The sequence below is a fragment of the Leptonychotes weddellii genome, chromosome 13 (assembly GCF_054177405.1).
Source record: "Leptonychotes weddellii isolate Sample4059 chromosome 13, ASM5417740v2, whole genome shotgun sequence".
NCBI lineage: Eukaryota > Metazoa > Chordata > Mammalia > Carnivora > Phocidae > Leptonychotes > Leptonychotes weddellii.
In genome coordinates this window covers 76,819,769-76,835,269 of record NC_138381.1, presented here as the reverse complement: position 1 = coordinate 76,835,269, position 15,501 = coordinate 76,819,769, and the positions used below count along the sequence as shown (strand labels likewise).

Here is a 15,501-nt window from a genome sequence, read left to right as displayed (position 1 = left end):
AGCAGGAGGGGGTAGGGTTAGCATGAATTTTTAAGAATGTATAAAGGGGTCCCGAGATCAATAAGTTTACTGTTGATTTAAGAGAAGAATCTTTTTTACCTAAGAAATTTGTCCTCCTGGAGAGCAACATTTCTTGCTAATTCAGGGACAGAGAATCCTAGCTGTTCCAAGTACTTTGTTTCGTTAATAATCTCCTTGAGAGCAGGTGAAAAATTGATTGCAAACAGAGACCGCTTGTCAGCGTTGGCCATCTCGTCAGCAACAGAAGAAGTCTGTGGAAGAGAGGTCTCACAAGCATGGCAGGGGTGGTCTGAGAAGCAGCCCGTACAACCCAAGGTCCACATACATTTGAAAAAGATCAGCGTAGGGCCCTAGATGGGGCCAGACTGGGGAGTCGGCTGGAGCTAGCTCGAATACGTATTTTGTTCAGTGAACAGTGTTTAAAGAATTTAATTTAGTCACTCACATTCCCAAATTGGTCAACTGCATGTAAAAATCCAGAATTCTGGCTTCCCTACCGACCCCATCCGGCCCTTTGCGCTCATTTTGGTCCCTGCTGCAGGATTTCAGAGACCACAGTTCTAAAGCCTCCACGCCCAGGTCTCTCCTCCCCCCGAGGATTTCTTTACTGAGCATCTGCCGTGTAGCAGGCTCTGTATAGCCCAAATGCCGTGGACAGGGGTGAATCACGGGAAATGGCATTTTCCTGTAGGTCAACTGCCAGCTGTTTCACACATGGTTCAACGAGTACTTTGTGTGTTGAGGTCCTCTGATCCGACTCATTTTACAAATGGGGAAACTGAGGCTCGGAATTGAGCCGCTTGCCCATGGAGTGAACAGGGCTGCTGGATTCCGGCACGTTTCCTAGCCATGACGAGATGCTGCCTCCATCTCCTCCCCGGGGCAGCCTCGGCCCTTCTTTGCCTTTGATTTTGGAAATACCCATCAACGGCAAGCATGGCAACACACCAAACCTCAAGAAAATGGCAGACGCCATCATCTACCCTGACCGCCCTAACCTGGGCAAGGACCTGGAAATACACACCTTAGTGAGCAGACTTTTCTTCATGAGAGTGGGCAGGACCAGCTCCGTGGCCTCTCTCCACTGCTCGTACTTTCTGTCCTCATAGTCCTTCATTGTCCTACCCACTTCCAAGTACTTTTGTTTTATCTGTCAAAGAATTCAGGCAATTGTCAGTTTGCCCTTGGAAATAACACTTTTCTCTCTCTCTCTTGCTCTTCCCCCAATCGTTCTCTTTTTAAAAAAATGATCTGTGAGCACATTTTGCAGAAGGAAGCGTACAGATTTTCACAAATTTTGGAGGGTGTGTTCAAGATGGTATGGCTTGAAATCCACACCAACTAGCAGAGATCAGCAGACCCCAGCCCGTGGGCTGCCTTTGGTGCAGCCCAAGAGCGAAGAACAGCTTTTACATTTTTAAATGATTAGCAGGAACCCAAAAAGAACAACAGTGCTTTGTGACATGTGAAAAGTACACAAAATCAGAATTTCGGCACTAGTAAAGGAAATTTTATTAGAACACGGCCATGCCTGTTCGTTGTCATACTCTCTACGGCTACTTTCTTGCTACACCATGGCAGGGTACGACCTGCAAATGCCTAAAACATTTACTCTCTGAACATTTAAATGAAAGGTTTGTCAACCCCAGTGATCTAACATACAAAACCCATGGGTGGGGGGAGAGATAGCATTCCAGAGAAACTGAAGATCAAGTTCAGGGAGATGGATGTGCTCCTCCCACAGGCAACCCTACGTGGTCTCTGAAATACACAAGGGGACGACTCTAGCAAAAGCAACATACTTCTCTTCCTCGGTCGCTGTCCAGTATTTCCTCCACTTCCTGAAACCTGAGAATGGTGTGCTTCATCCGAAAGAACAGGGACCGTTCCCAGTAGATTGCACCTGCTACTGGAGGGTGATTCTTGTACAACGGTGGGTTGTCCAGGTTCTGAACAAAGAGTTTATTAACTATGTCGATCTGAAAAGCAGAGGTACTCTGTAAGTGGTACGCTTCGGCACGTGAGCCAAGAAAGACTGAACTTGAGGTGTCTTTAAAGCAACGAATGCTGGAACGTCAGAAATCGAATGAGATACAGAATCATGCTCTCGGCTACTTATCTCTACTATTTTTTCTTACACCCCAGCAGTTTTTTCTTTGTGCTCCAAATTGCCTTATTACTACAGACTAGGTACAATCATTTCGGTGACTTATTAGATATTCTGAAATCTGTTCTAGGCATGACCAGCGGCCAAGCCTGCACTGTGCGCCTGTGTGTGCCCACACACATGCACCACTGAGATTTTTTAATGATTTATGTGATTTTTTCAAATTATGGTAAAATATGCATAGCATAAAATGCCCATCTTTAAGGGCATTTCAGTGCATGAAGCACATTCACACCCACCACCATATAACCAGCGCCACCATCCGTCTCCAGAACTGTTTCATCCTTCCCAAACTGAGACTCTGTCCCCATGAAACATTAACTCCCCATCCTCCTCCCCGACCACTGGCACTCAACCACTCTACCTTCTGTCTCCTAATTTGACTCCTCTAAGCACCTCGTGTAGGTGGAATCAGAGTAGGTGGGGTTTTCTATCTCACTTAACAGAATGCTTACAGGTTCATCCAGGTGTCAGAATGTCCTTCATCTTTAAGGATGAATCATATTCCTTTGCATGGAGAGACCACATTTTGTGTATCCATTCCTCTATCAATAGACATTTGGGTTGTTTGCACATTTTGGCTAGTGTGAACAGTACTGCTTTGAACACGGGTGTGCAAATATCTCTTCAAGACTCTGTTTTCACTTCTTTAGGGTCTATGCCCAGAAGTGGAATTGCGGGACCACATTGGCTGGACCTGCATTTTAAAAGGAGCTCCACACTCTCGTGTGGGTAATCAGATGTGGGAGACAGACTAGCAGCCCCCCAATAATGGTCCTGACCCCCAGAACCCGTGGCTATGTTACATTATACGAAAAAGGGGACTCAAGGTTGCCAACCAGCTGACCTTATAATAGGGCAATAACCCTGGATTAGCTGGGTGGGCCCGAGGTAATCACAGGGGTCCTTAAAAGAGGAAGAGGGAGGCAGAGGAGAGGGTCAGAGCTATGGACACGGGACTAGCCATTGCTGGCTTTGAAGATGGAAGGGGGCCATGAATCTCTAAAAGCTGGGGGGAAAAAAAACAAGAAAATCGATTCTCCCTAGAGACTCCAGAAAGGAATACAGCCCTGCTGACCCTTGGATTTCAACCCAGTGAGACCATGGCAGACTCCTGACCTTCAAAATCCTATGTAAGATAACAAATCTGTGTGGTTTGAAGTCACAAAGCTTGTAGTACCTTGTTCCAGCTGCAAGAGGAAACTACACATTCGGAAATCACTTTATCCCTTTATGTCACTCCAACTGATTATATCACATATTCTCATTTTATCCTCTGAATAAAATCCTTTATCCTCTGAATAAAATGAAAAGCAATTTTTTTGGTCTGTTTCTCCCACTATATACTGACTTCTTTGAAGGCAGAATCTGTGTTTTGTTCATCTGTCTGTCTGTCTAACCCCATATTTGGATTTTGTGAGCCCCAGGAACAGTTTTCTGAATATATAAACACACACATAGTTAGCTAGGACTTCCACAATGATTAATGTGATTCTTACTACTACTAACTCATACAGAGCCCATCACAGTGTGAGCTATATAATATTGCACTTGATAAATTCTTACCGAATTTCTTCACTAAACAAACCAACCAACCCACTTTGTTTTGGTTACCTGTGGTATGTGACATGCTTATTTGGGAAAATTCCACAGTTCCACTGAATTTGGATGGGAGAGACAGATAAGAGCATGACTCAATTCTGCACATTTTGCCAAGTGCCTTTTACTGCTATGGCACCTATAGATCTACCAGTTACCTCTTTGCAATACTGTGCAAGGATATCATTAAATTTCATCATCATTTGTCGATTGATAGCTTCCCGTGAACGAATATGCTTAAATTTTAAAAGCATGTCGAATGCTGCTTCAGCTGACCGAAGTGTCTTGAAAGATTCATCAATAAAATTTTTTGCTTCTTTCTCAATAACCTGACCAAAAAAAAAGGTCAAAAAAAGGTCAAAAAAAACCCCCACAACCCCAGTCCTTATGTCCCTATAACTATCCTGCAAAAACAAAGTGGCAAGAAATAAGCAAAAAAGAAATTCGTGATTTGATATGGATTTCCACTGTGCTTTAGTGGAAGCTGGTGTCCAATTAAAAATAGCAGATTGGCTGCATTGGCTTTCTGATCCCTCCCCTCATTCAGTTCAAAATGGTCAAAAGGAAATTTGCTGTTGTTGTTTTTTAAGATTTTTTTATTTGACAGAGAGAGAGAGACAGCGAGAGAGGGAACACAAGCAGGGGGAGTGGGAGAGGGAGAAGCAGGCTTTCCGCTGAGCAGGGAGCCCGATGTGGGACTCGATCCCAGGACTCTGGGATCATGACCTGAGCCGAAGGCAGACGCCTAACGACTGAGCCACCCAAGCGCCCCAAAAGGAAATTTTTTTAAGTGTTAACTCATATAAACAAAGAAAACGGGAGAGGACACAACAGCAAGAAGAGATTCTTCAGGAGTTTTAGGCAGACGGAAATAAATAACGTTACAGAAGGCAGAGAATTACAACCTGATGCAACAGGGGTGTAGGTAGGAATCCATTTCCTCCCCAGGAAAACTCCAGGAGGCTGAACATTTGGAGACACCAGGTACCAGGAGGCTGAGAGGCAAACACAGGATCCCTTCTCTACCCAGCATGACCAGGCTACTCTGCTTCCTCTGTACCCTCATCCTGTCCCACTCTAAAAAAAGCATAAGGTTGGTTCTAGAAAAATTAAGTCAGAGCAACATCAGAATTCAGGAGCGTCTGGGTAACTCAGTCAGTTAAGCATCTGACTCTTGATTTCAGCTCAGGTCATGATCTCAGGGTCGTGAGACTGAGTCCCACAGTGGGCTCCACACTGGGCATGAAGCCTGCTTAAGATTCTCTCTCTCCCTCTGCCCCCTAACTTTGCACGCACACACACTCTCTCTCAAAAAAAAAAAAATCAGAATTCTAATAACACTGGAAGCTAGAAATCAATGAATACCTTCAAATTTCTGAAAAAAGTTACTTCAACCTTAAATTCTATAACTTTATTTCAGAATTCACACATACAGGGGTGCCTGGGTGGCTCAGTTGGTTAAGCGACTGCCTTCGGCTCAGGTCATGATCTTGGAGTCCCGGGATCGAGTCCCGCATCGGGCTCCCTGCTCGGCGGGGAGTCTGCTTCTCCCTCTGACCCTCCTCCCTCTCATGCTCTCTCTCATTCTCTCTGTCTCAAATAAATAAATAAAATCTTTAAAAAAAAAAAAAAAGAATTCACACATACAAGACTGAAAAAATATATGTCCCATGAAAACTTTCTTAGAAAGCTTCTAAAAATTGTGTGCCAGCAAAACAAAGAGCCACAAGAGGAAGATGTGAAATCTAGAAAACAGGATCCAACACAGATCAGAAGAGATAAGAAGTCCTAGGGTGACTACTTTGCAGTAAGTCTAAAGAGCCAACAATCTAGACTGGAGCAGAAAGAGAGCGAGCTCTGGGACAAAGGCCTCTAGGAAAATAATAGCACTGATATTTTTGAGCAGATGGAACCCATTAGATATGTGGCAGAAATGTTAGAGCAGTTGGGAAAAAGAATAACAAGTATGTAAATAACCAAGCAAATAAAAATAAAAGCAATGATTAACTTTAGGAAAAATGAAGGGTTGTACGAGAAAGGTGGTGTGGTTATGATGGTCTTCTTGACTCAGCAGTGAACAATATTTGCACAGACATAATGAGTAAACACTAACCATTAATTTAACCAAAAGTTATGATAAAACTATGTTAGATGACAAAGAGGCAAAGAGCGATAGGGGTAGGAATAGGACAGGCAAGTCTATATCTACTCTGAAAAGTTAATAGGTGTCTAAAACTGATTAAATTTGATAAATCAGAAAGTAACCACATTGGCATGTTCTTTAGGAAATAGGAAGGTAAACAACAACAAAAAAATCTAGAATTATGAAAAATGACAGCAAGAATGGGAATGGAGAGGAGTTAAGCATAGGGCTGCTTTTTCTTATTAATAGCCTTTTAGTATTACTTGACAAAGTGACAATGAAAATTTCAATTTAAAAACTAATAACACTTAAATAAAATAGAAGCTGAGAATAAACTAGATACAATTAAAATGGAAATGTTTGGGGGCCCCTGGATGGCTCAGTCGGTTAAGCGGCCGACTCCCGATTTCGGCTCAGGTCATGATTTCAGGGTCCTGAGATCAAGCTCCACATTAGGCTCCGTGCTCAGCAGGGAGTCTGCCAGAGGATTCTCTCGCTCCCTTCTCCCTCTGTCCCTCCTCCTCCTCGTGTGCTCTCTCTCTCTCTCTCTCAAATAATCTTTTTTTTTTAATGGAAGTGTTTAGAAAACCCAAGAAGAACTGTCTGGGGTTGTCCATATAAAAAGATGCTCTGGGGTTATAAATGGGAATGCTACTGATGTACTTCCCACATGAAGCTGAAAAGGTATGCATGATGAACCATCCACCATCCTATCACACAGTGTGGAGTGAAACTATATTCTCAGTACAGTCCCTCTTTGACGGCTCTGCCTCCTCCACACCCCAAGCCACAACCTCCCGTATCATCTCCCCACCTCCTGTCATACCCCAGCCCAAATCAGCCTATGCTGTGACCAGAAGAACCTTTCTCAACCATAATTCTGATTACCTCACCCCACTGGTCAACAACCTTCAATGGCTCCCTGCTGCCTACTAAATCAAGTCTCATTCATCACCCTCCTACATCCTCTCCAATTATGCACCATACCTACCTTTGTAGAAATGCTACTGTGTCCAGCTTGATTTAACCTTATTCTACCAAGGGATAGGAATGGGGACAAAGGAGATTAAGGAATGTTCACTTCTACCTATACTCCTCCACATCGTTTCTGGGTGTTTTTGTTATATTTTTTTACAAATAAGCAGGTATTACTTTTTATAACTTAAAAAAAATGCTAAGCATGACTAAATAACTAATTTAACATGGGGAAAACATGGTATCAGCTTCCAAGATTAAATGAATTGATGAGTTACTTGCCAGAACTTCAATCTTAAAGTCATCCATCACGTATTTCCAGTACTGGGAAGACTTGATGCTGAAGGGGTCAAAGGCCAGGTTTTCCATCGGGGTGACCAGGCTGTCCACCCTGCACAGGACATCATCGATGCGCTTGGGATCCCCTGTCACTGCCTTTAGTTCGGGACCAAATATATTGTAAAATTCCTCCATAACCTGCCCAAACAAAACACAAGGAAGTTGCCTTTTGGTTTTCTCATGAATGTTCTAACTACAAATGGATTGCATCTAGATTGGCCTGAGGGCAAGAATCATGTTGGTTGGGCGTCTGATTCTTGATTTCGGCTCAGGTCGTGATCTCACGGTCGTGGGATCCAGCCCCAAGTCGGGCTCCTCGCTCAGCGGGGAGACTGCTGGAGATTCTCTCCCTCTGCCCGCACCCCCCAAACAATAAGTCTTAAAAAAAAAATCATGTCACACAGGCAACTTCTTCCCAGTCTAAGACCTCTGGTACTATGCCTACTGCATGTAGGACAAGATCCAGACATCCTGACACAGTTTGCAAAGTCTACATGTTCAGACCCCCACCTTCTCCAACCCCTTCCCATACTGTGCCCCACGCCACGCCTCCTTGCAGCACAGCCTAGCCCTCTTTCAGTCTCATGTTCCCTCCTGTCACAGGGCCTTCGTACTTGCAGTTCAAATTGCCTAGCTAGCTACTACTCATCATTGATGATCACTTTATCACGTCCAACCCCTTAGAACAGGTCAGGCCCTGGTACACACTTCCAGAGCCCCTTCGACTGCACTTTTCAGAGCACTTAACGTCAGCCACAGCTGTGTATCTGTATGATTGTTATGTCTACCATCTTTCTTCTACCAGACTGAAAGCTCCATGGAGCCACAGGCTAGGGACATGCTTGCCAGGGCCAGCTTCATAGACGTGGGACCCAGGCAGGTGCACGGGGCTCCAGGCTCAGAAGGGCCCCATGCTGGGTGTAAGGCTCTGCTATAACCTTCTTGAAATTCTTCATAATTTTATCTTTGCAGGTGTATTTTGTAAATGAAGTCTGATGGGACAGCCATGCGCACATATGAGCAGGTACTGGGATCTGCATTTCCCCTACTCCTTCCCACACAGAGCGTGTGATGCCCCACAACCCCACAAGCAAAGGACTCCGGTGGGCCCCCCGCACATGCCAGTTCGGAGACATTCACAGTCAGGACAAGTAAGCGTGTTGCATCAACAAGTACTCAAGGACCGCGGCTGCTCCACGAGACCATGTTCTCCCTTCAAACCAGACTTTGCTTCAGACTCAGGAGGCCATGCACGGTTCTGAGAAACACGCCTGAATAGGAAACTGACCCTATGGTTTCCTGCTCCTGTAACTTCCCCGTGTTCACCAGCTACGCACCCCAAAATGATGACATAGGACGAACAGCAGAGACCCCAAAGAACTCTCCTTTCCCTTCCAGCCCTTCCCCCGCTCGTCAGCAAGCCGGGGGAGAGAAGCCTGGCAGAATGTGCGTGCATCGAGAAGTGAGAGAAAAAGTTGTGTGGGACATTGCCGCTGCTCCAGCAACAAGACCGTCCGTCTGCGCATCCCAGCGACAGAGCACAAACTGTGATTCTGCATACAAGCCAAATGCCCTTGTATTTGCATTTTAAGCCAACACTGCACAATTTAAGGATGAACGGTAAAATTCATGGAATAATTTAAATGTTTAATTTCCCTTTACTCTCTTTACTTTGCTATAGTCATGGCAAATAAAAACTAAAGCCCGCTAAGGCAAAAGACGTCAGGAGAGAGAGAAAAGCTTTATATTTCAATGTTTTTAATAGCATTTTTTTCCCTGCTTTTTGAACAAGGGGTCCCACGTCTGTTTGCACTGAGCACTGCGGGTTAGGTGGCTGGCCCTGGATGTGCTCGCACTGTTTCTCTAGCAGCAAGTGCAGGTGCCTGGCACAAATGAGTTCTCAACAAATACTAAGAGTGAATGAATGGATGGACCTTCGTGAGACAAAGGACTGTGGATCATTCATCCACTCATCCACTATACTGTTTTACATTCATTTAGGAGAGAGAGGGATCAGATAAACGGGGGTCACTGGTGGATAGGTAGAAGCTGAAGCAATGGGCAAGCATGAGCTGGCTTCAGGAGAGAAGTCTTGGAGTGGACTTCGAGAAATTCCAACATTTAATGGGAAGACAGAGGAGGAAGATTTTGCAAAAGACACTGAGAAGGAATGGCCACAGGTCAAAGCACAGCCAAAAGCAAGGAGAAGGAGGGGTGTCGCAGAAGACAAGGAAAAGGTGCAAGAGGTCTGGTGTGGCTCTGGCATATTCTGGTACATTCTGAATGCTCTCTCAAGTGCTTCCCCCTGCCAGACCCCATCTGTCTCCTGGCTCCCCCTCCACACCCACAACACACAGAGAGTGTGCCATCAAAAAGCCAAACTGTTTTCCATCAGGCAAGTCCCAACTCCAACCAGCCTCATGTGCAGCAGAGAAAACGTCCGCCAGCCTGCCCACCTGCAAAATGTCGCAGAGATCCTGGCAGATGGTGGCCATGTAATCCGTTCTCTCAAACAGCCGCTTTCGGTCAAACTCCCACCGAGCTTCTCTCCCTGAAGCCTCGATCTTGGCCCTGGTGTCAAAATAGGCCTTTTTCCACATGTGGAGGGTGTTCCTGGCCTCCAAGATTTTGTGCTGGGCGCTGGCTCGATTTTCTCTGCGCAGAGAGAGACCGCGATGGGGGGTGGGGGGAAGGCGGAGCTGCAGTGGGTCCAAGCCACACCCTCCAAGGGCAGCAGAGAGCTTCCCCGGGGAGCTGCTGCCCCGCCCCAGTTTGCAAGGGGGTGAGGCCCTTACACACCTGCAAGGTCACGATCGCAAGCCATACCCGGGCTGACCCTTGCTGCAACTGCCCACCTAGCCCACAGGAACTACAGTCCCCCTCAGGGAGCTTTCCATCTGAGCTGGGAAGTGAGCAGGCGGCCTCTGGCCCCAGGCCAGAAGTCCACAGTAGAGGCTGCAACACCAGAGTGAAAAGATAATACCAAGGTTTTGGTACCTATTTCACCTGTATAGTTTTGTTTGTTTGGTTTTGTTTTTTTTTAAGAAAGTGAAGATCTGCATCTCCTTCAACATTTGATCCCAGAGGCTCTCCCACTCTCAGGGGCCTGGGGTCCAGAAGTAAGTTTCCCTCTGACTGTGGGACTTAGTCTCTCCCAGGATAACTAAGAAAGAAGGTCCTGATTAAAATAACCTATGGGGTGCCTGAGTGTCTCAGTCGGTTGAACATCTGACTCTTGGTTTTGGCTCAGGTCATGATCCCGGGGTCCTGGGATCGAGCCCCACATCAGGTTCCCTGCTCCGCGGGAAGCCTGCTTCTCCCTCTCCCACTCCCCCTGCTTGTGTTCCCTCTCTCACTGTGTCTCTGTCAAAAGATAAATAAAATCTTTTTAAAAAATTAAAACAGGGGCGCCTGGGTGGCTCAGTTGTTAAGCGTCTGCCTTCGGCTGAGGTCATGATCCCGGAGTCCTGGGATCGAGCCCTGCATCCGGCTCACTGCTTGGCAGGAAGCCTGCTTCTCTCCCTCTCCCACTCCCCCTGCTTGTGTTCCCTCTCTCGCTGTGTCTCTGTCAAATAAATAAAATCTTTAAAAAAAAAATTTTTTTTAATAAAAATTAAAAAAATTTAAAAATTAAAACAAAACAACCCATGTATCCCACACAACAGGGTATTATTTGGCCATAAAAAGGAAGGAAGCACCGACACCTTCTCCAATACGGGTGAACTTTGAAAACATGATGCCAAGTCAAAGGAGCCAGTCATCAAAGACCCCATGTTGGATGACTCCATCTATACAAAGAGGCAAATCCATCAAGGTAGAAAGTAGATCTGTGGTTGCCCAGGGCTGGGTGGGTCGGGGAGGCCAGAGGTGACCACTACAGTGTATGAGGTTTCTTCTCTAATTGAAAAAAATATTCTACCTTCGATTACGGTGATGGACACATGACTCTTACTACCCGCAAAGAGCCACTGAATTGTACATTCTAAATGGGTGAATTTCAATAAAGCTGTTCAAGATCTTTTTTTTAAGTAGATGCTACACCCAGCGTGGAGCCCAACGTGGGGCTCCAACTCACGACCCCGAGATCAAGACCTGAGCTGAGATCAAGAGTCGGACGCTTCACTGACTAAGCCAGCCAGGTGCCCCAAAAGCTGTTTAAGATCTCAAGAAGAACATGGCGTACGATTTCTTACTTGAACAAAGTCCGCAGATTAACCACTTTGCAGACTCTCTCGGCAATTTCCCAGGCAATCCGCTCCATGAGTGGGATCATCCTTTCGTCTTTGTTGTAGTGTCGGGAGATGATCCACACCATCCTCAGGGCACTCATCATGGAGGGGATTGTCTCCAAGATGACGTGGAAGCTGGATCCATGCGTGATGTTCTAACCAGAGAGAGAAAGCAGCCTTAGCCTTGGGGTCAAGTAGCTTACTAAAGCAACACGTACGCGGGAAGCTTCCCTCTTCCTAATTCAAAAACTAAATATACTTATTACAGGAGGAAGTGTTTCACCACCGAAAGAAGTCTGAAATAGCTCTGGACGCACTGACATGGAAAGAGACAGGAGATTTACAATGAAAGTAAATAAAGCAATTTGCAGATATGTTTGAAGCATGAGTGTATGTGAGTATATATAGAGATATAGAGCGAAAAAAAGAAATAGAAAAAGAACGCGTATGTGTACCTACTGAGCATACACATACACACCCAGTACATGGTATATGTGGCAGACTGTATTTTCCAAATGCAGTCACAACATCTTGACTGTGCCCCCCTCGCCATGAAGAGATGGCATCATCCTCTCCATCCCCTCAAATCCACACAGACTGTTACTTCTTTAGCCAGTAGAATATGGGAGAGGTAATGCCGTACCCCTTCTGAGCATAGCCCTCAGCTGGTCTGCTTCTGGGCTCTTGGAAGCCAGCGCCCTGTAAGAAGTGTGACTACCCTGTTACCCTGAAGCCACCAGGCTTGGAGACATCCAAGCCACGTGGAGAAATTCTGGGGGATGAGATACGGCGTGGAGAGAAAGAGACCCAGGAGCACCCAGGCACTAGCTATGTGGGCAAAGAAGCCTGGGACTCAGTTGGTTAAGCGTCTGCCTTCGGCTCAGGTCATGATCCCAGAGTCCTGGGATCGAGCCCCGCATCAGGCTCCCTGCTCAGCGGGAAGCCTGCTTCTCCCTCTCCCTCTGCCGCTCCCCCATGCTCGTGCTCTCTCTCTCCCCCCCCCACTCTCAAATAAAAATCTTTAAAAAGAATAAAGATTTAAAAGAAAAAAAAGTAAAGTGAAAAGCCCACAGATGGGGATACTGCAAATCCCGTATCTGATAAGGAACTTATCTTCAAAAAAAATTTTTTTAACTCCTAAATCAATAATAAGACACATCAAAAATGGGGAAAAGATTAAAACAGACATTTTATCAAAGATAGAAGCACATGACAAGGTGTTAAATCTCATTCATTAGTTCTTAGGGAATGTAAATCGAAATCACAATGAGATACTTTATTATGCATAAAAGATGAACGACCCTACTTACAGAAAACACCTAGAATGGGCAAAGTCATACAGACAGTGGAATTGAGGTTACCAGGGGTGCCGGGAGGAGGGAATTGTTGGTTCAGGGGTTCTGAGTTTATGTTGGGGGTGATGAAATGCTTGCTTTCGGGTGAGGAGGTTGGGTGCCCAGCACCATGTATTTACTGCCACTGAGCTACACGCTTGCAAGCAGTTAAGACACTCAATGTCATATGCGTGCTACCACAGTGGTTTAAATGCTGAATTAAAAAAGGAAACTCAATCCGTGTAAGATCTAATTTACGGCCCCGACTTTCCAAAGCGCCGGGCCCCCGGCGTACCTTGAAATGGCGTTCCACTGTGGACAGAAACCGCACGTTGTCTGAGGCCTCCATGTGGAGCTTGAATAATTCAGTTAAGACCGGCTGCAGGTTAGCCACGAGCATGGAATCGGACTCCTTGATCACATCCAAGACTCTCCTGACTATTGGAAGCTTCGTCTGTTCGTGGAGTGCACTCAGCGTTGCATTTCTTTCCCGCCAGAATTCAATTTCGGCCAGAGGACCATTACCCTGAGAGGTGACAGGAACACATAAAGAGTCATCACTGGTGTGGAGTGTATAACTGTGCTTGTCTCTCCAGCTGCTCCAAATAGGAATCAGTGCATGCACTTGACCTAGGAGGGTCCGATCAGAGTGGATCTCAGGACTCTGGCTAGGAAGGCTGACCAAAGACAGTCCGCCTTTCTCCAGGCAATATGACATGGGGATGTAACAAGTTGCCACCATAAAGGAAACCAGCCTGAGGAGGATGGAACGGAGATGAGAGATTCCCAGAGAAACGCAGCCAGACCAAACCATACCTGAAACCAGCCCTGCCTCTGGACTTTTCAATTATGTGAGCCAACAAATTGTCTCTTGTTGAAGCCAGCTGAGTTATGCTTCCTGTTTTTGGCAGCCCAAGCATCCTGACTGATACACGGTATTATCTTTATCAATCCAGGGTATGATCTGGCAGCGCGCTAAACATCAGAAAGCCCAAGAATAACATTTGGGTATGTATGCTTTGATCCTTAAAGGAGGTCACAAAACAGCAAGACAAGAGGCCGCATCCAACAGATCCCCAGACTCCTGGCTCTTTCTCCGGGGGCCAGCGTGAGCCGTCAGGGAATCTGCAAAGGCATGGCCTGAGTTACCTGAGGAGTCTTTTTCAGTTGGCCCTCGACAGCTGCAGATATCAGATTCAACCAGTTTATCACACACTGCTCTAAGATTTCAATGGCTTCCGGGTCAGCGGCCAGGTCAGACACCTCTCTCTCTAGGCTGATGCTTGGCATTTCTAACTTGATCTCACCTAATAGAATAGAAATGGTCAGTTAGCCACTTGTTTGGGGAAAAAATGATTACAGACAACAATGTTCAAGTGAATCAGATAGCTCTTCTCCCTAGACATCAGTCCAGCAAGATCTGCTACATCTCCTGTCCTGATCCGTCTATATTTCATTCTCTTCCATTAGAATGCAACTAAAAATTGTAGATCATTTTAACAGTGTTAAGATGGGTCACAGTGATCCAGTTATTTAAGATGTTCCTGAATTTACAACCTATAACTTCAATTTAAAAAATTAAACAAAGGTTCACCTGGCTGGCTCAGTTGGAAGAGCATGCAGCTCTTGATCTCAGGGTTGTGTGTTGGAGCCCCAGCTTTGGATGTAGAGATCACTTTAAAAAATAAAACTTTTTAAGAAAAATAAGTAAAAATTAGACAAACAACCCAGAGCTCAACAGATATTTGAAAAAACCTCCAGCATGAAATAGACGGGCCAAGATAAATCAGAAGGAATGACCTCAGAGGAAACGGAGACAAGGCAAAGAAGAATTTGTTTTTAATCCCAATTAGGAGTCTCAGAGAGGTGAGACAAGATGGCTTGTATCAAACAAGAACAGAATGAATGCTTTAGAAAAGGGACAATCACGGAATAAGAGGTCTTAAAAATTAAAAAATGTGACAGCTGATGTGAAAAAGTTCAGTCAAAGGTTGGGGAAAAGTTGAACTCCTCAGAAAATCTGACTACAAAGACAAAGACATGGGAAAGACGAGAAAAGATTTAAAAAAAAAAAAAAAAATCATCAACAGCATTTGCCCAATGTTAGCAAGAAAGAACAGAGATAAATAGTGGAGGAAATTATGAAGAGAAGTGTTCAGACTACAAGGCTAGGTCTTCAGGCTGAAAATAGAGTGCTCAGCAAAATAAATAGGAAAAGGACCACACAAAAGTCCTTCATCAAAAAAAAAAAAAAAAAAGTCCTTCATCACAGGATTTCAAGACACTAGAGAGGGCGCCTGGGTGGCTCAGTTGGTTAAGCGACTGCCTTCGGCTCAGGTCATGATCCCAGAGTCCCGGGATTGAGTCCCGCATCGGGCTCCCAGCTCAGTGGGGAGCCTGCTTCTCCCTCTGACTCTCTCCCTTCTCATGCTGTTTCTCTAATAAACAAAAAAATAAAATCTTTAAAAAAAAAAAAAAGACACTAGGGATAAAGACACAAATTAAAAGTTCACATAAAGTAGGGGCGCCTAAGTGGCTCAGTTGTTAAGTGTCTGCCTTTGGCTCAGGTCTTGATCCCAGGGTCCTGGGATCGAGCCCCGCACTGGGCTCCCTGCTCAGCGGGAAGCCTGTTCTCCCTCTCTCTGTGTCTCTGTCAAATAAATAAATAAAATCTTTAAAAAGTTCACATAAAGG

At 45.4% G+C, this 15,501-nt stretch overlaps 1 protein-coding gene across 1 annotated transcript in view; it reads right to left on the bottom strand.

Moving 5' to 3' along the window:
- DNAH10 (dynein axonemal heavy chain 10) overlaps positions 1–15,501 on the bottom strand; it is a 128,870-nt gene that overhangs the window by 97,295 nt on the left and 16,074 nt on the right. The window contains exons 7-15 of the mRNA XM_081800959.1: positions 13,957–14,114; positions 13,103–13,333; positions 11,438–11,628; positions 9,701–9,899; positions 7,188–7,382; positions 3,946–4,116; positions 1,824–2,000; positions 1,046–1,171; positions 100–272 (exon numbers count right to left, since the gene is read on the bottom strand). Coding sequence (XP_081657085.1) covers positions 100–272; positions 1,046–1,171; positions 1,824–2,000; positions 3,946–4,116; positions 7,188–7,382; positions 9,701–9,899; positions 11,438–11,628; positions 13,103–13,333; positions 13,957–14,114 — 1,621 coding nt within the window. The remainder of the gene's footprint in view (positions 1–99; positions 273–1,045; positions 1,172–1,823; positions 2,001–3,945; positions 4,117–7,187; positions 7,383–9,700; positions 9,900–11,437; positions 11,629–13,102; positions 13,334–13,956; positions 14,115–15,501) is intronic.